The sequence below is a fragment of the Cyanistes caeruleus genome, chromosome 5 (assembly GCF_971803275.1).
Source record: "Cyanistes caeruleus chromosome 5, bCyaCae1.hap1.1, whole genome shotgun sequence".
NCBI lineage: Eukaryota > Metazoa > Chordata > Aves > Passeriformes > Paridae > Cyanistes > Cyanistes caeruleus.
Genome location: NC_141705.1, coordinates 58247047 through 58273730, shown reverse-complemented (window position 1 = coordinate 58273730; position 26684 = coordinate 58247047). Strand labels below are relative to the sequence as shown.

At 38.7% G+C, this 26684-nt stretch overlaps 1 protein-coding gene across 7 annotated transcripts in view; it reads right to left on the bottom strand.

The window, feature by feature from the left end:
• ARHGAP10 (Rho GTPase activating protein 10) overlaps positions 1-26684 on the bottom strand; it is a 136456-nt gene that overhangs the window by 8153 nt on the left and 101619 nt on the right. For all 7 annotated transcript variants that reach the window (XR_002864339.2, XM_023926299.2, XM_086889411.1 and 4 more), the window contains 4 exons: positions 26497-26647; positions 11669-11831; positions 1337-1468; positions 288-379 (listed from right to left, as the gene is read on the bottom strand). Coding sequence is in view for 6 of the 7 variants with exons in the window: in XM_023926299.2 (XP_023782067.1) it covers positions 288-379; positions 1337-1468; positions 11669-11831; positions 26497-26647 (538 nt within the window). In the remaining variant the exon portion in view is untranslated. The remainder of the gene's footprint in view (positions 1-287; positions 380-1336; positions 1469-11668; positions 11832-26496; positions 26648-26684) is intronic.

Genomic DNA, 26684 nt, shown 5'->3' with positions numbered 1-26684 from the left:
TTCTATTACTGAATAACCTTTTTTTTGGTACTACAATACATTTAAATGATGCTGAAAAATTATACCAATTGGAAGAGTCTATTCACTCAAAAATCAAAAGCATTGCCTCACGGTCCTAAGGATATGTTAAGTAGCTTCTTCATACCAGAAAATATCTCCATCACCAACTGTGTGCCACCAGCAATGTTGGCAGAATAGCAGTCAGGCTTGTATTTTTATCCAAAGCCATTTTAGCAGTTTTGTCAATTTGTTTTTCATTGCTTTATATTTACTCAAGCAGTACTTACCATCTTCAAATATTGCTCCTATCTGAAATGACAATTCAGAGCTGTGTTCTGCTTCACATGGATAAACTGCTCTTGCTTTTCGGTGGGCAACACTGAAAAATGAAATTATGAATTGTAGCAACTTTTTACTATTATGAAGGCACTGTCTCAACCACTCTCTCTCCATTCACATTTGGAGACGACTAAAACTTTAAACACAATCTCACATGCATCATTACAGGCTTACAATTCATACACACAGCCAAAGCTGAAGCTTCACAGCTTAGTGTTGGCATTTCTGAATATCATACTCTCAACTTTCTGCACACTTACTTTTATGACAAACTTGACTTTCAACTATAGTTACATTTTTTTCATGTGCTAGTCTGCAATGAACTCAGTAGCAGGCAAAGCATAATATACTTCAAAAATTCAGCCAGTAATAAGAAATAGGATTTTTTTTTTTTTTATCAAGTGTTGGGAAGAATTTGTTTGGGAAGAATATACGAAACTAATTAGAAAAGCAAATATTACTAAATTTGAAGGGAAAAGCTAAGATGGTGAAGACCTTCAAAGAAAAAACTCAGAATACTTCAAAACATGGAAAACAACATGAAAAGAAGCAGAAACAGGATGGAAGGAAAGCTGGACAAAAGAGTGAAAGAAAAGAATGAAACCACAGAGGAAGGTAGAGATGGAAGAAAATCTTTCAGAGGCAGGAAGGTTAGGATGAGAAACTTAAACGTGTCAAAGGTGGAAGAATCTGTACTTTAAAAGATTCTCAGAGAAACACTGCAGGAGAGAGACACTATGAATTGTCCACCCAAAACAAAGTCCTCCTGCATTAAGCAACAGACCACTGGCTCAGTGTACTATGGGCCCTCCACCAAGCAAGGTGTGCAAAGGAAAAATGTGATGAACATTTTTTGACAGGTATTTCATTCTGTAAAAACTGCTACGGTTGCATTTCCTGGTTTGAGACAATAACTCACATGCCGCGTATATTTTTATAAAGACATGGAAAAAGGAGGCAAATAAAGAGCCAGCAGAAGTTGAAGTGCACACCATACCTTTCCACTGCTCTGTCAGTGCCAGAGGCAGGGTTGGGGAAGAAGAAAGTGGGTAGTGCAGCATTTGTGGCAGCTGGGTTAGCAGATGGAATATTCATCCATGAGACCATTGACGGGCGGCTCTGAGCGGGACTAAAAGGAAATATATTCAAGGCAGAATTAACAATGTGAATAAATTTTATCATAACAAAATATTTGAATCTTTATAACTGGACAACCTGTTAGATTTTCAAATTCAAACCAAATCACGTTGTCAAGCTGATTTTGCAGAAATGGCCATCATATGATTCTGCACTCCTCCTTAGAATCCTTTTTCCTACATGCCCTACATCCTAAGCTAAGGAGTATTACCTGAGATGCATGACATAAGCAATAAAAGGGCAAAATTCCCCATTCCTTATCTAATAAAGACAGACAAAGTGAAATTGCATAGAGCAAGCTATTATTTGAACTGCCACTCTGCCTTTACAAGTTTTGATGAATCTATTTAAAAATCTCCTCGGTGCTGTACAAAGGCATGCACAACTGGGAGGATTTCTGAAGAGGCTGCAGCTATTACGGTATTGGGATCACAATGCTGGCTCTGGATTCAGATCTCCCTCATGGAGCTGTGCAAACACTGCCTCAGTGGCTGCCCTCACCAACACACTGCTCAAACACCTATCAAGTTAATGGCTGAACACAAAGGTGCCACAAGAGGAGAAGAAACAGCAGGCAAAATCTAAAACTTGTATTAGTAAACACACAAAGTTGTCTCCAACAAAAAGAGCATTTCTAATTTTACGCCTTAAAGAACTGAAGTGTTCCAGTACTGGAAGGTTCTCCTTCATTGCATGGACAAAAAACAAATAGTCCAAAAGCTGGCTGTCAGCATGTCTTTGGAACAAAGAGCTGGACTTCAGGCAGTTTCTAAGCAGAAACAGAATTAAAATCATTTGCATGCAGCAATCGTTTCTCAGAAGCAGAGACTTCCCAATACAGCATTTATGACTTTGTCTTACTCCAAGATTGACACCATAGATAGCCTTCATCTGAAAAGCACCACCAACATCCAAGAACTCGGTCAAGAAGGTTTTTGTGGGGGTCTAAATGTGCATCTAATCAAGATGGAGTGAACACAAGCAAAAAGAGGAATCAAGAATCAGCCCAGTGATTGTAGATGAATAAAAGAAAAGCAGGAAACCTAACTCAGATAACTAATTTTAATCTTATTGTACACTAGGATATTTAATTTCTAGAAGAAATTACCAGTATTTGTTGGTTTGCAGTACACAATTTACAGTCAAATTCAACTTTTACAAACTCATTATATCTCATTCTAGCAATTACATAGTTAAGCAGGCATTTATTTTGATTAATCATTTTTTTTTAATTTAGTACATTATAATGTGAATGCTGCATTCCTTATTACAAGACAATGGCTTTTCCTTTGGAAATGTGTCAGACGGCATTTGAATAAAAACTGGAATTCACAGTTTATAAAACAGCATTCTACAGTTAATTCCACCAGTAAAAATGAAACTTAAGTGTTCTGGAATCATAACCAGAGAGTTTATCAAAACATACGCTGCTTTTAAAATTTATCACATTTACCAAATAAGGGAAGGAATTATATGTATTAAACCGAATGACGAGCTGGATTATGCTGTCTAGAAACCTATTTCATGCTTAACTTTGGGAAGAGGATAGCCAGTCATCTTTTCTGCCTGGGAATCTTCCACTGCACAATTTTTTACATCTTCCAATAATGGCATACACTTGAGAACAACACCTAAAAAATTTTGGGGTTTTCTTTTACTTGAACTTGTCTTCTTTCTTCCATTTTTACTTAATAATAGAAAAATTTTCCTCAAATAAAAGGAAAACCTTTAGTTAAAAGTGACTTCATTCAGAGACAAACCAAAAAAATGAACACCAGCATTTGGATCATTTTCTCTAAATACTGAGAATAAAACATTTCTCAGTGGTACTGTAAAGTTTATAAAGTTTGCCAGAAAGTAAATGATTTCTTCATAATTTCCCACACATAATGTATACATGCAGAGTTAATTTTAACTCAGCAGGTCAACACAAAAAAAAGTTTTTTAAAAGTACATTTTTAAAAAAAGATCATACTTGCATAGATGAAACTCTTCTACTTAAAACAATCCTGACACTTAGATAAAAAATATTTTCCTTGCTATTTATTAAATTCAAATCAATCTCTTGGCAGGGATGGTTGGAATGATATGATCTTTAAGGTCCCTTCCAATCTAAGCCATTCCATGATTCTGTGATTAGGACCGGTGTTAGGCTCATTTCTGAAACCTGTAAAACTACTGAAAACAGAAAAGTAACAATGCAAGTATACTGCCAAAGGAGTATAAAAATGTCTTTAATGGAAACTATCCATAATTCAAGAATATTCTATTCAAGTGGCCTTTTGTAGTGCACACCTCGGATTTGTGGTTTGATTTCCAACAAGTGAATATTAAAACTTGCATTTGTGAAATATTTCATTAATATATGCATCATGTTAATCTCTAATTTACTCAATCAGCTCAGAAAAACACACACCACCTGCACCTCACATGCAGAAATAACGACTTCAAAGCAATGCTCAGAACAGAGAGAACACAAAAGGAACCCTCTGACCCAGGGAAACATTGGTCATTCATAAGAATACTCAGAATAAATACCAGATGGTTTCTTGCTGAGACTTGGAGAGGAAAGAAAGAGGGAAGAAAACAAAAAAGGCAAAAGGTGTGCACATAAAGGAATGGAAGATAAAATAAAATGTTCAGCTCTATGCCATGGCATGTTAATTTCTCAAGTTACAGAGACCCAGCAAGAAGCATAATCTATCACCAAGTAAGACTACACTGTCCTTTACCAGACAGGATTGTACAGGAGCATTGTAAAATTGGCAAGTTTTCTACAAATTCTGAGCCACTCCAACAGTTGTAGTGGAAAAACACGCCAGAAGTACAGGTATGTGGAGTGCTCCCTCCCCCACTTTTTTGCTGAATTCCCTTAATACTTTTCAGCTGTAGGGAAAACACTACAGCAGAATTTCCTGTCACTTTAGGCTCCTGGTTACCCAGCAAGAGATCATGCTCTACGATCCAGCAGGAGACAGACAAAAGAAATCCAACACATTTTTCAATAGCAATAATTTCACCATGGTAAGAAAGAAACAAAGAAAAAAAAAAAAAAAAAGTTGATAGCTTTAACTATTAAACACATTCTAGAATTTATGGATTTGGTTGTGAGATTTGGGGTTTTTTTATTTATTTATTGTACTTGGTTACCTCAGGAACCACTTAATTCTTGTTACTGAAACAGAAGGTTTCACTCAATAAGAAAAATAATTTCTTGTGTAAGCAACAAAAGGTTACATTTTATTGGTTTTTTTCCTTGCAAAGGTTCTTTTCGTAGCAAGGCTACCTTGCTGTAAAGATTTGCACACCTTGTTTATCAAGATGACAATATATTAAAGTATTGCACGTGTTATCACACAGCATCTCAACTTTAAGAAGGTATGTTGAAGAAAGTCTTTCTCCTAAGGCTAAAATGAAGGCAATGCTTTTCCTGTGGGTAAGAAAAAAACCCAAAAAGGCTGACATAACCATCTCTCTTTGAGGAAAAAATGCTACTGTCTAGTATAGTGAATGATGGGAAAAGGGAGGAGGGGGGAATGGCTTTACTGAAAATAAGCTAGAGATTTTATACTGATATTCAGAAAGGAACTTCTGAAAACAAGATTTTATTGGATGTTTATCTGACTGGTTCCTAAGGTAACACAGCTAAAGAGCAGCCTCTTATCTTGAGAGCAAAGAAGAGAGTCTGTGAAAAAAATCTACACTGCAACTCTTGAGAAAAAAAGGGTTGTTTCATAGACAAGTTTGGCAGCGCCACGGCTGTTGTATCACAGTGTCTGACTGACAAACTCAATGAAAACGTTCTTGAAAGGTTTCATTACAAGATGACATTGTGTATCTAAGGGTGTTGGTTATTTCTCACTCTACAACCAATCCAGTAGTAACCACCACCATGTCTTCCCTCACATTAAAATCCCCTGTGCCGTGGGGAGAAGAAAAAATATGTGGCCAAAATTCTAGAAATTGTCGTAGCTGCAGCAAAGCTGGAGACAAACAGAAGGCCAGAATTTCCCCATCTGTGTTCCCCCTGGAAAGAAACTGCATCCTCAAAATTTAAAGTATGCGACATGCAAGCAGCTTTCCTGAACCCTTATTTATACAGAGCACATCAGTCAGCACTGAAATAGAGAGGTTTTTAACTTGGATTGTGAAGTCTCAGTGAAGCAGCTAACACGTTAGTGAAACGATCTTTCACACCAGTCTGGTAAATCCAAAGCTAATGTCTACAGCAGCTGTCCCAAGTTAAAGCATTTTTAAATGATAACTCAGACAAAGCAGAAGTGAAATATGTACATCTATAAGCTTAAAGCTTACTGCTGCTCCTTTATGTTAAAAAAAAATGAGGGGGCTGTGTTCCCCTGGAAGCATGAGAAGAAAATAAAAGGGAAAAACCCAAACAAAAACAAACACACCAAAAAAAAGCCCAAAAAATACACAAAAACTTTAGCTCATCCCATGTGGTTGCACGCACACCCCTCCCTGCCCTGAGCACACACCATTTCCCCTGTGCTCACACAGCAGTGCTGCTGTCAAGCTCCCTGGCAGCCAAGGAGATGGCAAGGTCTGTTTTGTACGAACCACATGACTAAGTTCTATTATGCCTGTCTCAAAGAAACTGCAAAATGAGGGCTCTTGCTCTGCTTGCATAACGAAAGGGCACAAAAAGAAGTGCCTGCTCCGCTAAACCCGCTCTCAAAGTGCTGAGTCACTGGAGAGGTGGCAGCTGAAACAAAAACAAACTGCAGAATAAGCACAAGGACCCAACAGCGGCTACAGAACCTTCTTTCAATAAAATAGGATGATGGCATTAGATATTATAAAAAGTTTTCAAGACAGTGAAACTGAAGTCACTTATCATTTATGCAAAACTGCAAATTCACACCACTGCCAGAAAGTACAAAAAAGGAAGTATTACCGTTTTAAGGAGACTAGACATGCAGTCTACTGATGTAGATGTAACAAAGCTGATGGGAATTCACTCAGCAGTCAAAATTAATAACTATCTCCAAGGCTTCTATTATGTGCAGAACACCACTATCTCTGCCTGCCCTTGCCATCTGATGGCTCTTTTAACATCAGTTTGCTCACCAGCAATTTGAACAGCTTGAGATTTCATGAAGAATGAGTAACGTCTTCCCAGCCTGCTCACAAAGACCCTGGATGCTGCACTGCACAGATCTTGTCACCATTCTGGATATCAAAAACCCTAAAACTAGGCCCACAGCATAGCACTTATATACCATTGAGCTGCACAACAGAATATTTTACTGTTAGGAAAGCAAATTTAAAAAAACTCATAAGAAATGGGAAAAAAAGACTGAATTATTTCATTTTCCATTAGTCCCTTGCACATTCCTGAAAATCCATTTATATCAGTGCATCCATTTCTCCTCTGGCTTTGAACACCTTTGGTATTTGGACTGTCAGGACTGTACCTTGCATGCTCCTATAGAAGCATCCAAGGTGGGATTCAGTTTGGAAACTAGGAATCCTACTATTCTTAGCCCAGGAATGTAATTGCTTTAATAAGCCCTTCACCCACCCACCCACACTAGCGGAAACGTTTGAGGGACAGGAATGCTTTCCATCTCCTCCAACTGCAAAATCCCAAAGGCTTAGAGAGGGAAAGGTGAACAGGCAAGGTAAACAGACACTCAGTATCATCTTGAGGAAGGCTATTCCATATCCTGCATCATAACTCCATCCAGAACGACCATCAGAAGTCACCATGTTCCAGCCCCCTGGGAAACCCAGACATCCCGCAGTCTCAGATACCAAAAATGAACTCTCCAGCTGAGAAGCAAGAGATTAGTTTTCATTATTTGAATTAAGAAGTGATCATGCAGTAAGTGCAGGATACTTCCAACAAAAAAGGGAAGACTGACCCAGTTCTGAAAACCCAGCACTGTGAGGGGTAAGTCTGTAAGGTCTGTAGATAAGCCCTGGCACAGAGCATTGTACTGCTGTAAGCACAAAGAAATCTCGTGACAACAAGGGGCCAGTTACAGCAACAAATCTTTCCTTATCAGAAAGAGGTCCTCAGAAAGATTAATTACAACACATAGCGAGTCCAAAGAATACCAAGTGTTCAGCTTTTTTGGTTCATTCTGAGGTCAAGTGAAAACAGACATCAGGCAGCCTACAGCATTTTAGGACATGACTTGTAATCCACCTTTTGACAAATCAGTCATTGCAATAAAGGGAAACCTGTACTAATCCATCAGAGGTGAGCTGCCATTAAAGCCAGAACTCTGGAAAGGCTGAATAGGACAGGCCTCATATCAATAAATGATGCTGTAAGTAAATCCTATAATCAAACCACAGCAGCTGCAAAAAAAAGTTTCCCTCACCATTTTTAATTTACTACATCACTCCGCATCTGATACCGAAACTGGCGATACCACCTCCTTCACTACAAAAGGACTTTAAATTACACTTTGTCTTTACTTGCTTAGGTATTACACACCAAAGTGCATAACCTGTTTAGCTATCACTTATAGAAGATAAGTGCATGTGCAAAGCCATGCAGTAGGGTGAAATTCCAACTTTGTATCACTAAATTTCGACTGCAGGTAAAAGGGAAGATTGACTATAGCTCCACAGTTCAAATGCAGTTTAAGAGCTACCCATAACCCTTTCTAATCCCAAGACCATCACTATTATCAAAACAGTTTGGGGAATAGCTTAGAAAGACTATCCAGCCTCTTAGTATCTGAAATCCTGAACTCCTCTTAGGAAACTACACATTTTAAACTATTAAAAATTTGAGTTTCATACACCACAGGAAAAAAAAAAAAAAGCCTGAGTGATTAGGGTGCATATTTTCCAGTGCCAATTAGGATGGCACTGAAAGCAATGTCAAGGTTACATCCTCCAGCAAAAAGCTATCAAACCTCTCAAAGAAAAGATGGGGAAGATTTACTTACTCTTTTGGGCAAATGCAATAGAAAAACCAGAAACTGTTTAGGAGAGAGTCTGTATGGACGCTTAAATAAGAGAGGAAAAAAGGAAGAATACAAGTGCTATGGTTAACATTAAACTGAGATTGCTGTTGCTTCTCTACCTTAAAGGGAAAAAAGGTCCATACTAGAGGAGAGCAATCCTTTACCCAGCTCACAACTAATTATGAGCTTATGTTTGAGATCCCCTTGTGCAAAGCATCCTTGGATAGAAGGTATTTTCAAACAGTAGACATTTATGACACAGTGCTCCATCAAGTAGAAGTGGTAATTTGCCCATCCTAGGTTATTTGAAATTTGAATCCTGTGTCTACAAAAACTACTCTGTAACTTGGTGATTGACGGGAGGGGGGGGAAGCTATGTTCTACCACAGAGTGTAGATGCAAAAATAAAACATATTTATTTTTAGTATTTGGCTCTAGATGGAAGTGTGAAGTTATTTTTAACGTCAGAAAAAAGGTTGAAAAAAGTTTAGGGTGCATGATAGTCTTAAAGCAGCAAACTCAGGTCTCCACTGAGAACCACCCCTGCCAAGCATCACCCAAGTCCCTACTCACCCCTACAGCAGCACGTGACAACACAGGACATATGTCTGATCCACACAGATATTTCAGAGAAAATCTAGCATCAGGCTGACACACACTTACAGACATGAAAACCAACAGCTTAACAGGGCTTCAAAATGGCACATATGTGAAACATCACCTTCGAGTTACACCGTATGCACGGCACATCTTTAAATACTGACATGACAATTGAGCAGTCGGGGCTTTGTGAGATATTTCAGACTGGTGGCAAAGCCCTCACTCTCTTAGCTTCTTTCACCACACAGGCCATGAAGCCCCTCACAGAGCCCATCAGGAAGCGAGGGTGTATTTGCTTCCATTTGGTGCTCAGCTCGCCATGCTGGAAGCTGTAGTTCCTTTTGCTTTGGAAGGTGGGACAAGGAAAGGGCACGCATCACAAAAATCTCTGCCAGGAAATATCATGGTGACAACAGCAATCATTCTGGAAAAAAACAAACTTCTTTCTTGGAAACAAATACCACAAAAAGTATTCTTGCTACCCATCATGTACTCTTGCTTAAAGCAAACTACTGGTGTAAACCAGATCTTGGGATATCTGCACATCTTGACCCACAATGGAACGTCCATCCCCCAGGAAACACTGCAACTAACTCTTCTGCCACCAAGAAGTCACCATCACCTTGTTGACTGCATAACTCCTGAGTGATTGATCTCCGACAAGTAACACCCACGTGTTATAAACATCAGCAGAAACTTGTGAAACCAGATCCTCTGGTATAATTCCATCTCCCCTAGACTCAGTATGGCATCTGCAGTAGCTCAGTGAACACCTGCAATACCATTTGAGAGATGATACCGTGGCTTTAAGAATTTATTTTGTCCCAGTTTGGCTCAAAATACAAAACATTTTGAAATCCTGCACAAAGAGAAAGGGTTATTCTTCACCTAACTCTAAGGACTGGTCCAGTTTATAAGAACAGTCTACAACCAACAGCCAGTGCTACATTTATTTCCTGGAGCCGTGAGAGCTACCAGAGCTACATTCTGCCATTACTACACAGGAGCTGCTCTGTGTTTTGGTTGGGGTTTTATTTGTTAAGGCAGGGCCCTCTGAGTCACCCAAACTAGAAGGGGAAGCCAATTTGAAGTGAGAAAGCAGAGGGAAGAAAGAATGTAACATACCCAGACAACTCTCTGTCACTGTCCAGGCTTGTTACAGAGGTAGCTCTTAAGCAGACTTCACAGACAGGCGAGTGGAAGAAACTACTTTTGACAAATAATCTAAATGCACATACCATGCACCTTTATTTTTTCTCTTCCAAAGAGAACTCTAAGTACTGTTTCCAACTGAGCAGAAAACCTCAAGCCATCAAGTCAGGTTTCCAAAACACCAGTGCAGTATAATTTTTTATGAAAATTAACAAATGAAAAAAAAAAAAAACCCAACCCAACAAAAACAAAAAAAATGTTCCTTCAAACACCTGAAGTTCCCAAACTCTCTGGAAAAAACCAACATTCCTCCATTTATTCTTTGAAATTATCACTGTCCTGCTGACCCTGTGTTCCTTAATTAGCTTTCACTGACAGTCCAGTTTTATACCAGCTACAGCATCTATCCCACACATGCACCTCTCTTTGGTAAGTACAATTTACTGCTAATTCTACTCACTTCTACAGGATAGTACAGGAGGCTAAGGGAAGAGGAACTTCAGACCTCTGCTAAAGAAATATAATTTATGGAAAACACCTATAAATATGGAATTCTTTCAATATATATGAAAGAAAAAAAATTGTTCTAGCTAAAAAACACTCAAGTCATCAGTTAATTATAATGAATTATTTTATGATTATCGATATATTCTCATGTGTTACATACATCTACACATATATTTTACACTTCTTTCATCACCAGAGTTGGCTACTCAGAATGCCATTATGGAAAATATTTGTAACAGATCTTTTCTCCAGACCTGATCCTTCCACTCTTCTTGGCACTAAAGGCTGGAAAAGTTTGTCTTGATAGTGGTTAAAGTTTGAATGAATAGCAAACCTGAGAATTCAATTCAAGTTCAACTCTGATTTAAAAACAAGTTATGGTCAGCTTTTTGTGTATCAAACCTGAATACATATTAGAGAGACAGGACTAACATTTCAATGACAATTTTTGTTAAATTTAAGTCACACTCAAAAACTGAACACTTACAGCATCTACTGAAAGTGACAGACTTCCACTGGAAACCAGACATTTAATTTGTTAAGAGATAAAAAACGGTACTGTTATCAGATAATAGCATCTGAGCACACACTCACTGCAGTGTGTTTGTCCAAACCCAAAGCTGGGCCCAAAATCTTAACAATAAGTCTACCTTAATATTTTCTTGAAATAAAACTAGGGTAATGCATCATATAGAGAATAACATATATTCACTGCTTAAAAAAAATTAATTAAAAAACTATTTTAAATGCTATAACAGGTCACAGGAAAATGAAGTAGATTTCAACAGAACAAGAACATTTTTTTCCTACAAGCATTCAAGTAGGCTCTAAGCCCCACCACAACATACAAACACATCCTTCTGTAGCAGAAGAGAACAAACACAATTACATGCAATTTCTAAAAATCACTCCTCACCAAACTGAAAAGAGAAATGTGTTTCACAATCATACCAGTGGAAACATTCTTACTTAATACTCAAGTTACTCACAGGTTTGTTGTCCAGCCTGCAAGATCCCCGCTGTCCATGATAAGGTGATTTCCATCCAAGAGCCCAGGCGGGCTGCTGGAGAAGGCAGGTGTTGGGGACTGGGAAGAAAGAGAATCCATGCTCCCAGTTGGGGTGTCTTCTCTGGGAGAGCTGTGACTGTCAGCTAGAAAAGAGAGCACGAGTCAGAATACTCCAGGAATTATCTCATAAAGCCAAATAATCTGCCTTGGATATAATGTCCTGAAATATTTAAGAGAAGAAACCTCATCCCATCTCCACCAGGTATTTTGGAGGACAAGCAACCTCCCAGTATTTCCCCAGAAGGCATCACTGCACAATTTCCCCTACTGTTCTTGCCAGGCTATCTTCACCTACAACATATTCCCAGTCCCATTTCAGTATGTGTTTTATGTGAATGAAATGCTAAATTTTAGGGAGGTATTTTTAGACAAAGGCATCACTTCTGATAAGAAAATAGTTTAGGCTATGCACATTTGCACATCTCCCTAAAAACACAGTCTCTGAAGACAATTTAACACACATTTGAGGAAATGAGTGCTCTCAAATACAATAAGCACAGTCTTCTCAAACATGAAACAATGACATTTAGAAAGGTCAGAATAAGCAAGAGATCTCTAACAAACACACAATATCCAAGAATGTTACTTTTATTGCTCCTTTTTAATGATGTTTTAAGAGAGCTCATTGTATTCTGATCTACTATTTGTTTTCCAAGGCTACTCTTAGGATATCACTCAAGAGGCAACATATTCAGATATGATTGATTAGTAAAACATTAAAGGAACAGCCTTCCTATCCCAAGGACTGTAAGATAAAGTTACTAATGTGTCAGAGCAGTCACTGCAAACCATGCTGACACATCAAGTCAAATAGCACGTTCTTCACTGAAAAGCTAACCTTCACCCACGTAACTTCTTCCTTTCCATCTTTATTTTTTAAACATCAGCTGTACATTCCATAAATTCTAAAGGAGGTATGTGAAATGAGGATGTTTGCAAGCATTAAAGTATCCAGCACAGCTAAGCCAGCAGTCTCAAATGGGGCCTGTAGTTGTTTTCAATATATTAATATTTAACAGTTACAAGGATCAATTCCAGCCACCCTTACCAAGGCTCCCTGCATCCTTTTATCCACCCATCCTACTCCCAGTTGCACTCATGAACACAACCCAAAGGTCTGCCAAATAACACCACCAGAAAAATCTAGAGTGGATTAGACACCACTGCCCCCACAGGCTTTGTAAAAGAGTTCTGTGCTTTTGGGACCAAAAGTTTTTTGGGAAAAAAAAATAACAACTAAGTCCTAACACAGCATCAAAATAATACAATCAAAAGCTCAAATCAAATACAATCAAAAAGTTCAAATATTGTGCTGGCTTGACAAGTTATATCTCCTACATATACAAGTAATATGCAAGATTAAGTCCTGTTTGACATTACCTTCTATTTCTAAATTAATTATTATCTGCTCAGGGAACAACTGAGCTTAATTCTACTTCATCAAGCACTATTGTTGCAATGATTTCTTTCATTTACGATTTTTTTTCTTAATTAAAGAAAAGTGTAACACCACAACAAAAAATGTGGACAATGCAAAGCCACCCTTGCTGGATAAAATCCTTCTCATAACTCTATCACAGCCTCAATTCCTTCTGCTACAATAGCTTAGACTTAGCAATACCCTCAGCTGTGTCCCCAGCCACCTCATCCTCACCCCTCTCCCAGCAGCTCTGAGAGAACAACTTCCCTAGAGAGCAAAATGACATACAACTAGAAACAGTGAAATGATAAAAAATGATCATCTGGAAATTTCTCCCCAAGCAGCTGCTAATTTAAGGACCTAAATTAGCCCACAGTACCGAAGAGTGATTCGCTCTGAGGAGGAAAACATTAACCTGGGAAAGTGAGTCACTTGCACAGTGGCCCAATCCTGCTCACCTGGCACCTCCCCACTGCACAAGGCCATGGTGCTGCTGCTCCACATTTACATGACATGAGAATCACAGGAGTGTCAGGTAAAAACGAATTAATTACACCTCATTTGCAGATGTATGTGTCACAGTGATAAACATCTGAGAGATTAGACAGTGGTACTGCATGCAACCTTGTTTCATAAATTCCTTAGAACTAGACTTAAGTCCTTTTAATCCACCACAATCCCTTTTAAAAGCAATAGTAGTAGCACAGTCTAGATTATCAAACTATACATACCATTTACCTCAATCATTCACTTAGCATTACTAAAACACAATTTACAGGAATATTAATCTGGTTTTTAATATTACAAGTATGACCAACTCACAGCACCTTCCTACAGAAAGCAGAGGATATTCTGTTGAATTGTTTCTCAGAACACAAAGAAAAAGTTTTTTAAAAAAAAAAGAACACTGAACACTTCAGTCACGCACAGCAGAGTCAACAGTGGAGATTGTAGTATACAGGCAATTATGTTTGACATTATCTTAAATTAAACTGTGTGTTAAATCTTTCCTCAAATTTTACTTCTTCCTTCCTGAGCCAGTGTTTTCTCACAGTCTGTACTGCACTGAGCTCCCAAAACTAAGATTTGGTTTTGAACACTAACAAATCAGGTATTTAAACAGAAAAACGCCTGCTAAATTCTATGGGATTAAGTAAAGACCCTCTAAAAACATGTTCAAAGACACTTTACATTTCTGAAGTCTTCAATTATCTCCTTTTGTAAAGTAAAACAATATTTTTACTCAGGAAGAGGCAATTCTGTATAACTGCAAATACAGATGACTAGTGGAAATCTAGCACATTTTCATGATTAAAAACAATATATGCTCCAAACCTAAGTCTTCAAAATACAGGGTCATTGCTATGACTCCACCAGCACAAAGATCTCACCCTGTATGTCAGTGCCAAAAGTTCTGCTAACTTCAAAAATTATAGTAACTCCTGTACATGGCAAAGGCCACAGAAATGTGTCTCATTATCTCTTCATTCAGCTTAATAACCTGCTTTTGATTAATACCTGTCTCACAGTGGGGTCAAACTACATCTTCCAAATAGTCATTGTCTGAAAACATCAGTAGATGATAAAGGGAATGAAGAATCAATTGGTTACTAATTAACAGACTTGCCAACAAATGCGTGTACCTTCACTTTTTTAGCCCTTATTTTCAGGCATGACCCATGTAATATGCACTCCTAATTATTATATTACCTCTCAAATCAGGTTTTTGTGCTGTGTGACAGTATTTCAATGGTCTCGTTTTTAGGTTTAACACAGAATCTCTTACTGGCAGGGATTCTGCAGCTTTGGAATCATATACCTGTTTTATAAAGCTGTTAAAATTTCCCACTGCTCTCTCTGAAGAGGCTACATCAGATGTGATTCTGTGGGGTTTTGTTGTGGTTCCATCAGAATGACATTAAACATTAATTCCACCACTTACTCCTACTCATCAGTCCTGTTTGTACATCCAGGGCTGGCTCTAGTTTTTGCCATGAATTTAAATTAATAATATGATGAGCTGATTGGCCTCTATGACCAACAGACATAGCAGAATCATTGTTTCCAAGGATGTGCTCCTTTCTGTAATTCTGGGCTATGTTTTCCCTCTAAAATCCATACATTTGTTTCTCAATACAACCACGTTTATTTTGTTTGAATGGGTGCAGCTTAGCACACAGCCACAACTCCTACTGCCTGTCTTTATTTGCAATTCTCCTAACTTTGTCCCATGTACAAATACATTGTCAAACATTTGTATTTACCTTTCTAAATACTGCTACTCTATCAGCATTCCTCCAGTTGCTTCTAACTTCTTCAGCAGGCTGCAAGATGTTTTAAAATTTAACACCGCCAAGCTATACAACTCCATGACCAGTGATCTTTTTTTCATACAAGTTAGGTGACTTTGCATTATTCAAAATATTCACCTAGCAACAGACCTACCTGTCAGCTTCTCTGCTTGATTACACATCGATTATCATAACTAAGTTCTTTCTGACACTTGTTCAAAACTCGTGACATACACTGACTTCTAGCCATTTCCTCTTTTCCCACAACCCTGCCCTTTTCCTTCACTTTGCTTTGTAGAACCACTGAAGACTCTAAGCTGCTGGAGACCTGCCTTTTAAGTTTTGACATTGTTTGTCTCTTAAAGTTCATGTTGAGGACATTGCTGGAATTGAATCAGCTTTATGGGTTTTCTTTTACCTCAGAAGTCAGGAGCTCCTAATATTGATAGTCTACTGTTTCTCTCCTCTCACTCCTCTTTATCTCCAGCATTGTTCTCCAGTGAGCAGAATTGTCAGGTCTCCCACTCCTATGAAAATGCTGAGTGCCACATTGGACTGACAGGTCCCTTCGAAGAGGAGCTCCAGAAACTTCCCATTCTTCTTTCCTACAACCTGAATTTTAATAAGCTCTTACCTTATAAAACATGCAAGATGTGATTGCCTTTAAATCTCATTTATATTATTCTTTGAGCATACAGTCTGGTGTTCTTGGTGCCTTCACCTTCTCCTTCTAAAAATGTCAATCCCCCTCCTTTTTCTCTCTTATTACACTCAGTTTTGGGTGCCAAAGAGTGCCTGAACAGATGAAGGACACGAAGGTTCTCAGTACAAAAGCAGTAAGTCTGTATGACATCTCACAAATTTCTGTCAACATTCCAGCCATCAACTCTTCACCTTTCCTTCGTCATATTTGTGGGAAGGCTCTGAGTGCCTTCAGCTTGGCCATCTTTCTAGAGCTGCCGTCAAGCTGCTTCTACAATTCATGCCCCCATCCTACACAAATAGGTGTAAGATCCAATTTTACCCTCAAGAGAGTTAAAAACTTGTTTCACATTCTCACCACCTTTTGCAGACTATTTAAATTTTTTGACTGCTTGGATCCTTTTAAACTGTCATGTAAATTATCTTCTTGTTTCACTGATCTAATCACAACACACATCCAAGCCTTTGAGCTTTCACTGTGCCTCTGCAACAGACACCCTCAGCTCTGCCTTTCTGGCTGTTCATAGTTCAGACCAGCCCCATCTAGAAAATAATAAATATCTTAGGTTGATACTAACAATTTACTGTGTGGTGTGTCTAGCTCGTACTACTAACCCTTCAGCTTCTAAATCAAATATCCCTCCTCCTTCCCTGCCTCGTGTCACCCTTTCTCATAATAACAGATACCCCCAAAATACCAGCACAGACTAAGACCTAACTCATATCCAGCTTTTCTCTAGCAAAAAAACCCCTCAATTTCTTTTCCCTTTTATCTGAAGGAGCCGCAGATAGTTAAGGCTCTCAGACCCTCCTTACCAGAAATCTGAACTAAGCTTCTACCTAACTGAGCATGACATGTCTCCCCACTGCCTTTTTTTTTTCTCCTTTTTTCCATCTGGCTAGTCTAAGAATATTTTTTGTTGGCATCCAAAGTTGAAAAAAAAACCTGAAATACTTTGGCAGTGTCAATAATCAGATCCTTACTTTACTCTGAGAATTCTAAATAAGAAAAAAGCATTTGTATTAAGAACCATGAAAAGCAGAGAATTAACACTATCAGTTACTTAAGTGACAGTTTTCTTCCAACTTCAGCTTAAGTAAACTGAAGAATTACATTCTTTAATGTTAAAAGCAAAACTAACCTTAAATGTCAACAGTACAACCAATGTCTATAGTTTAAGGGTAACCAGAGAATGAAAACAGTTTATGAAAGAGAATTTTTCTGGAGTAAATGAGGAATATGTGACTGTTTCTGTTGAGATACACAGAACACACCAAACAAAACAATCATATATGTTTTAAATGGTCATTACATAGACAAATCATGGTACAATAAGAGGATAAAAATCCATCTTGACTTTGACACAAACAGAGTCATAGACAAGGGATGATGGGGACAATTACTGAGGAGAGTAGGCTAAAGATGCTGCAAAATCCCTGTTGCCAGCTTCAAGTCTGCCATTTTCTGCATCACAAGGTGGAGGAAGCAGCAGCTGCACTCCTGTGCAGCCACCCATCCTCCCCCATCAGCACCACAGCTGCATCCCGCTCTGCAACAACATTCGTTCCCCATAAATAGCTAACTTCCCACAGCAATACAGAAGTCCAACCAAGCAGAAAGTAGCTTTGCTCTTACATTCATTTGTGGGTATCTACTATATTTTCATTTTAACAGGAATCTCATGGATCAGGGATAGAGAAGAAATATTGGTACCACAAATATCCTTCATCAAGCAAGTACTTAGTTCCAAGTGTTAAATTTTCTGCATGTACAGAAAACAGACAGAAAACCCATACCCAAATTTCCTCACACAGTTAATAAATCTTTAAAGGATCCCATGTACCAACTATTCTGGAAAGGATTCAACCATTCCTGGAAAGCCAGAAGTAACTTCACTGGGGAAAGTTTTCTTTGATAGTTATCAGAGGACTCTGCAGTCAAGAAGAGCCTTTTCTAGATGCAGGGCTGCACCCTTTATTCAACTATTTACACTACCACTCATCTTGTAGTAAATCACACCAAAAACCAGGTGAACTCAGACATTCTTCTACTTCTTCAAACTTTTTTAAAGTTTTCTTAATCAATGAAGCCAAGTCATCAGTTTCACAAGGAAATTAAGAAACCATGTACTTTCATTTGTCATGCCACTAAAACTGATCAATTGTTTATTACCTCCATATCACAGAAATTATGCTTTTTAAACACGTTTCCAAATCAAGGTGAAAGCTTGATTGAAAGCTAATAGTGACCTATTATTTGGTTTAAAAAGTAACCATAGTGAATTCTAAAACTAAACAAAAGAGTTATTTCATTGCTCCTGAATAATGGCTATTTTGGAGGTCAGATTCTTGTAAATACTTAGAAAAATAGATTTGTATTACCACATTCCATTATCCAAAAGTATTCATTCATAACCCCAGTGTGTAGCAAATCCTACACACTGCAGCCCTGCCCTGGTATGCAGTTAGTTCTTACATAAATTTAGGTATCATAGACTCATCCAGCCTCAAGACAGCAGAGCAAATGGACAGCAGACAATCCACATTCCCATCAGTTTCACGCAGAACACATGCAGCAAGAATCAGATCCCTGCACCAGCTACTTTTTTCTCTCAGACAAAATAATTAACACAATTATTCAAGCTGACTACAGTTTTTTCCTAGATAAAGATCAACTTTGATATATTTTTAAAATATGTGCATGTAGCAGCATGTGTATGTTAGGCACAAAGTAGCTTTCCTGTAGAAAGGTTGTTTTTCCCAGCTCCATAATGGTTCAGCTACATCAGGAAAAGACAAGAATTTGCCTCATGACTAAATGATGCAACTCAAGATTTGTAGCCAAAAGGGCCACAAGGTGCTTGAGCAGGGGTTAGGAAAGGGGAAAGCAATGTGCTCATATGCAAGTTACTTAGGGGCAAGTAGAGTTTGGGGACCATCATCCTGTTCTGGCCTCTTCCTTTTGGATTTTTTCATCCATTTTTAAAACACAAAGTTCAATTTTAAACAAGCATCTTTCTAGAGATACACATACCTGGTATCATTAAACAATTAACCTGTAAAAAATTAAGCAATTATTGCAAAAAATATCCCCCTTACTGCACGTCATTTCTCAAAATTCAGGAGAAATACTGCTTGGATTATTCTACATCAATAAAATCCAAAACACACACAGGCTTTTGCTGAGCAAGCTAAAAGTAAAATGGGTAAAGAATCCAAATTTATTCACCAAGCTGTGGAAAAACAGTTCAAGACAGTCACAGATACAACGTTGGTATGTTAATTCTATCACATAATTAAATTTTGAAACACAACAGAAATCAGATACAAGCATGCAGAGAACTTCCTCTTTTGATTTATGTACACCATGATAACAAGAGCAGTATCTAAACTCAAAGATTACTCATTTTTACCAGGGTTGGCTTGGCAGGAAACCACACATGATCTCCAGCCTTACCAGGCTGGCCAGGTGCCAACCAATTTCATGCCTGAAAAACACAACGATGAACTGAAGCTGCTTCCTGAAAACCCTGACAAATGGTAAGATAAACAGGCTGTCCCACTGCTTTTGTGAGTTTTTTTTGTAGCACTGAGTGTGGGTTTCCACCAGCCCAGGCAACATTAACCAACAGTCCAACCCTGCAGTGAAACATGCAACAGGACAGCTCTAGTCTCATCCCTGAGAATGAGTACTGTGAAAAAACAGAGCAAATCAAAAAGGGCTACAGCCACCAGGCCTAAAAGTTCCCTAACTCAGTAGCACTTCTTAAATACCATCAAAACCTCCAAGTCTATGAAAATATTCTTCTATGCTTCCTTTTCTGTTTTGCTGGTAATTCAGGCACCAATCAGCTGGAAAACGTGTCTTCCACCCTCAAAAGGTGAGCTGTTCAAAAGCTCTGTCCCTGAGATAACAAACATAACAAACATCATGCTGTTGTCTCTTTTTCTCTTGTATTAAGCTTCCAGTCACTTCCTATGACTTCTTAAAAGAAGTTCCTAACCAATAATTCCACAATTTGGCCAATGACAAAGACTGACTGTTACCACATTGTGTATATGATGGGTCTCTCACAAGAAAGCCACTCTGAAATATTCTCTCCATGCTGCTGACACCTGGCTGTGCCTCCTTGCTCATTTTGTACACCTCTCTCCTTTTGCCATAACAGTGACTTCTGTAGAGGAATGGACCAAGCTGGATACCTATGGCTTGTTAAAAAAATTACTGAAAACAAGATAAGCAGCCCTTGGGGGAAGTTTTGTCAGTTGTTTCAATTGAGCATCCAGGTGACAGGTTTGTTGATCTCCCCTAAGAACACCTTCAATCTCCCTGTTGGTTCAGCAAGTCGTGAGAACAGCTGGGAAGGAAAGAAGTGACAGTAATGAAATTCACCTTGCACTAAGTGCAACTTTCAAAAGAACAAAACAGAAAATTAGAGAGAAAAAGAAGAGCAAATGGGACAAAGACTTTCAGAAGCTAATGAGAAAACAAGAATACATTTTTTTCTGACTGAATGAAAAACACTGAAGGAGTAGGAGCAAAAGAAGAAGAGGAATATTTTCTAACTTGCATATCAACCTTATAAAAAATTCACCAGCTCTCCCCTGCAAGATCTCTGCTGTCCTTGTCACCAGTGAAGAGAAGCATGCGAGGAACCCCCTAATTCAGTGCAATGCATGCTCTCACCCATAGGAAGGTGACTGAAGAGCTGAACAGCTATAAGTCTTTGTTCCACTTACACTCTTGTGTGCTGGGTGAGAGAATTTACTTTTACCAATAGAGGCTGGCCAGGGCACAGCTGGCATGTAGCAAAGATGTCAGCGACTTCCATGCCTGGGATTAATGGCTTTTAGCATGCCAAATTGGCCTTCTTACAGCATTATCTGCCCCTGCATGTCTGTGTGCAGAAGGTAGAGAATTAAAGAGATGAAGGATTATTACAGGAGATCAGATTTTTAATAATGTCTGGCCTCAAGGAAAGACTGACCCACTCTCCTGAATTCACTGTTCCCTCTTTCAATTCAGATTCTAATTTTAAGTCTATTCAAGTTCCCTTCCCCTGCCCCTTGACTCCTGTTGTATGCATGTGTGTGAACATGTGTATGTGTTTACTTTGAACATTTCTACAGCCTCTAGATTTCAGGCACTGAAAGCAGACAAGTACTGGCAATGAAACTAAGACAATTCTCACACTAACCATGAAGATCTGATACACCTCATTCAACGAGATGTAAAACTTAGGAGATGTTTACTACATCATGACACAAACTTGATTTTTTGTAACAGCACAGAAAGTAGACTGTAGCAAAAAGATTGCTCACAGGGATAAAATGGCCAGATAATGTTCATTGTGTATGCAAAGTATGGATCAAAATTATTTTGTATCTCAAAAAAAAAAAAAAAAAAGAAAAAGCTTCTATGGTCCCAAAGCTCTCCAAGCAGAAATCAACTCTCTGACAGGAAAGTAGGACCCACAATTACATGAGAAAAAGCTTTATCTTCACTAGCAGTAGCTCAAAAAGACTTCTAAGACTTTTAACTTTGTATAGCACACATCCTACTCAGAGCCATCAGGTGGGAAAACCTGTGATGGATCACACAGAATTGCAGGAACTACTCTTGCAGCAAGATGAAATACAAACTGTCTGAAATTCCACATGGCAAACAAGCAGTCATTCTGATCTTCCCCTCATGACTTACACTGGTGCACTTATTTTGTGACAGCATTGCTGTGTTCTACTCAGCTGTTAACAATAGCTTTGTAAGCAAGCATTGCAGGGCCTTATGGCTTTTTGATATGCCTATGTAGCTTCTTTTCTTTCCATTTCCCCTACTATGTGCCAGGTTACAGAAACACTTCCAAGCAGCAGATTCAGAAATAGAAAGAGTTCAAGGCCAGGTTTCACACCTGCAACCTTGCAGTTCTGGGCTGTTTCAGCCCTGAAGACCAGTCTCACTCTAAGTTCAAGGCTTCCTCTAACATCCAGGTTTTCTCTTCAGTAATTCCAAATGAAGTTTATGATTTTTTTACTTGTGTTTTGGTCAGGAAGGGATATGGGGGGTAGTAGGGAGAGGGAATATTGCTATGTAGCCATTACATGTATCACATTTTACTCTGATAAAGTAATTTAATTGACTGCCACAGTAAGTAATGCAAAGTAATTTATTACCCAGGTTAAGACAGTGTCTCAATCCAATCCCCACAAAAAATTCAAGACCAACGCTTATTCAACACTAACATACCATTCATAACCGTGCTTCCCTAAATACTTCAAAGGACAATAGAAGTTACCAAAAAGTTTTGAAGGGTTAAATAGCAGTTCTAATTTTATTCATTTTTGAATTCTACAGAAGAATCTGTTTTCTATATCACTATAAATATAGTATTTAGTTTATAGCTTGGTGCTGTTGCTATCAGAAACAGTCCACGTGATTCCAGAGGTGGGGGACAGGACACAAATACCGTAAAAAAAGAACAAGGCAGCACCCCCTTTGACACTAATGTGCTATGTCCATGTATGTGCCAAGGAGAAATTTAGGCACCTCGAGGGTATTCAAATAGAATAAGGCATCAGCAGGCCATGTGGTTTGAGATGTATAGTCTGGTTTGTTTAGAAAACAAGTTGTTCTGCAGTTGGACAAAGTGCTACGCATGACCCATTTCTTGACTCCAGGTGTGACTTATGCAACTTGTTCTGATTCTCTGCTCATCCTGGATGGACTGCATTACACTGCCTACCTTACACAGGACTTTTCTTCCCATATTGCTCTAACAGCCCTGCAAAATTGTTTAACAATCTCCAAGTCTCTGGTGCTGAAAAAACTAAAAAAAGAATGAAACGAACAAGAGAAATCCCAAACCTGTTGCATTTGCTACAAGACAAGAAAGATACATAAAATCTAAATAAAACTGTAAGGGTACAGAATTTTAAATCTGCATTGCCCTGCGGGAGAAATGTAAGCAGAGGTCTCCTCTGATATATACTGACTGACCAAATGAAAAATAAAGACCCAATGACATGTTTAGAACAGGATAAACAACTCCCAGTTCTAGCCAACAGTCTTTCCCTCTCTGCAAAGAGAGACAGACAATGAAAAGTCATTAGTACACAGCTAAGACTGTAAGTCACAGGAGTTTGTGCACTGCTATTCACTCTAAAATTCATTCAGATAGAGAGGGGGCAAGAAGAAAGCAATTCTGATTGATTAAAAAAAAAAAAAATCCCCCCAAAAAAACAAATCCCAAATCTTCATTTAGAAGGCTAGAAAACCCTGGAAATGGTCCTAATGTAAATCTCAGACAAATCTGCATTTTGCTGAAACAAGAATTTTGGGTCTAGGCCACATATGAAAGTAGCTCAGAGTTCCCCATTAGGTCTAGTTCTACTTGAGACACTAGGACGTCAAAAAACTTCAGTGAAAATTTAGTAACTGGCTAACCATAGAGAAAATAAGAAAGAAGTTGAAAGAAAAACAAACAGTATCATCTGTGACTTAAGTTGGTCTTTCAGGAAACAAAGATCCTCATGGTAGTAAATATAATCCTTGAATTGTTTGCAAATAGGTTTAATCACCTAATTGCCATGTACAAGGAAAGGAAAATCTATGCACTATCAGAATTCAGTACAGCTAATTACTGGAAGGCAAAATAAAGATGTGGTGTGTGTTCTTCAGCTACTATAACTATCAATATTTCTACATCTTACAGCCCTTTCTGGGTGGTTGCCGCATACATTTTGTGCGCAGTCAAGAAGCTTCTCGACTGCAAACGTGCTTTTAAAAAGAAAGCTGGCCCGAACCCTGCATTTCCAATTCAAGCAGTGGATTCTGAAGCCTGTTAACTCCCTGGAGCAGCTGATAGCTAAAGACTTGTTTCCGCTTTTCTAACAATTTCCTGGTTTGCATAACAATCCTAAAAGAAACACACTCAAGAAGTTTTCCAGCACAGAGAGATTTTGTCTCCAACATAGTTCTAGTTTCAAGGCACAGAGAATATTTATATGCAGTTACAATAACTTTAGGGATATATTTGTCTACAAATATATTTACATATAAATATGTATCAGCTGCTTGTTTAAAACAAGATTATGATAATTTTGCCATATCCAGGAAATACAAAACACTGGCTTGTGCCTGGTGCTTAACTCATGCCATTGTGAATAAGGGGGGGCGGGGGGGAGGGAAGGGGTTTAATGTTTAATTTCCTGTTAAAAACACACACAGGATAAAATCTTCCAAAGAGCAGTTATAAAACATGCATTTGTTAGCCAAGAAACTAGGTAAATATGGAATGAAGCCCATTCTATTCCTTCACCCCCCCCTCTTCAAAAAAGAAAGCAACTGAAGGAGTGTATTTGGAGGCACTGAGCTCTACTCAGGGACTAGATAATTCATGAGCCTGGCTGTGCCGCACAGCCTGCAGCCACTGGGGCAGTAGCTGAGAGCATGCAGTGATGCAGCGGGGCTCGAGGGACTGCAGCGCTGCATGTGCATGGCACACGTGCCCGAGAGTCATTGTCCCAGCTAGTGACCACTGTCCCAACACAGCTGGCTGGCTGAACAAGGAAAAGAACCATTAGCACGTGGCCAGCAGCTACCAACAGCCTGAGGATCCTGCTTCCTTTGGTAGTGGCTTTAGAGACCACAGAGGGCGTTTTTTCAGCAGTTACAAGGGGAAATGTTATTGCCAGATCCCACCGAAATTCCAGCCTTCACTACGGTTCTAATGTGCACCATGATGTACTGCGCTGTTCTGCAGTTCAGCCCACTACAACTCCCAGACAAGCATCAAAATTCTGCATGAAATGTAACTATTACAGCCTTTAACAATCCCAGCTCTTTGCCAAGATGCCCAAATTAGACAAGAATATGGACTGCATTTAGGCAAAATAGAATCTGTATAACAGTTTACATTAGTAACACTGTATTTTTGCCTCCTAGAATGAAAATAACCTACCAAGTGCTTTCTGTCTGTAGTATTTGTGTCAAAATCAACTCCTCAGCGCACACCTTGCTTCACGGAATTGGAGAAGTTGCAGTACTTCTTGCATCCTGCTAGCATTCACATTCAAAATTAGATGTAAATAGCTCTGTGAGTGGCTTCAGTTTTGTTTTGTTTTGTATTTCAAATGAGGATAAATTTATTATTGCAGATGTAGCTTGAGAGCTTTCTTAGCTTTTGGGAGATATTATTGAAATTAACACAGCTTAAGCTTTTTGAGCAGACACACCTTAAACACCTTCTGGTCAAGGCATTTAGTTTCACATTTGATGCAAAAGAAAGACACAGATTATGTATCTCTCTGGTGAATCAAATCAAATGGCAGGAATGCTGAGTTTCTTGCTGACTCTTTGCAAAACTGGCTTTGAAACTATAAACAGTCCTGAGTTTATTTCTAAGACCTGCACTTAACAGCTATTGTAGGTATTTGTATTCTTGCCTTATGAACTCAACCACTGTTAACCACCAATTTAGTGACAGCTCACCAGCAGAATCTCTTACTGCTGCATGAAGTTCAAAACCTTCCTGCTTATTTTCACTTGCTGTAACTGGACTTTGTGCCTTGATCCCATGGCTCCTCATCTGAAAATACAATTGGCTAAAATCATTAGGCGAGAGAAAAGGAATAGGGAGGAGAAAAACTGTAACACAAAATGAGCCCTGACTTGCCTCCTCAGTACTGTACGTACCCCCAAGCAATGAAATTTCAGGAAAATGATTATGGTTCTAGCCAACAGTTAGAATATATAAGGTTCTATACACCCTTTGTCTCACTGTATGTTGCCACTGCAGACTCCATGTAAAAGGAAGACTTTTTTTTTTTTTTCATTGCTTTTCAGTGGTAAGGGAAGTCGACAATTATTTACTGCTAGTTACAGCAAGGTATTAAAGATTCAAGTGAAGTAGTGGTATTCTCCAGTGCAGTGGTGACCTGAGCCTTTAATCCAGATGAATTTAACTGTAAAGTGCATTAGCTCTTCTCATAAAAGATTTGCTTTAATTTTAGTTCTCTCTCCATTTATCTTATGGCTGTGTAATCTTCAGTAGAGGTCAAAGAGATTTCCCCAAAGAAACAGGAGCTGCTTCTTTTTTAGAGGAGAAAAGCATATTTAAGACAGTCCGTCCTACTTTTAAGCATAAGTCACAGGACAGTACTCCCTGCTGTCCTCTTTCTGTAGCTCTCCTCGCTTCTTTGCATGTTCCTAAGCAATGAAACCAGTGTGCATGTGCATCCACACATGTATACAAATGAAACATGAAGTGAAAACACCTCCTGGAGATAGGATACACAGCCCATCTGATGCAAGGAATGAAATTATTACTAACATCTTACCATCTTCCAACTCCAGGCAGAGATTGTAAACAGCCAGAGGCCTCTTAATACGCTGTCCTTGTCTTCTTGACTGCCTTGGTGGGGCATTTGGAGGAGATACTGACATAGAGATTGGCTCAGGGAAAGTAGCATCAGGCAGGGTTTTGAAAATCTGCAATCAAGAACACAAAGGGTGTTAATTATTTATC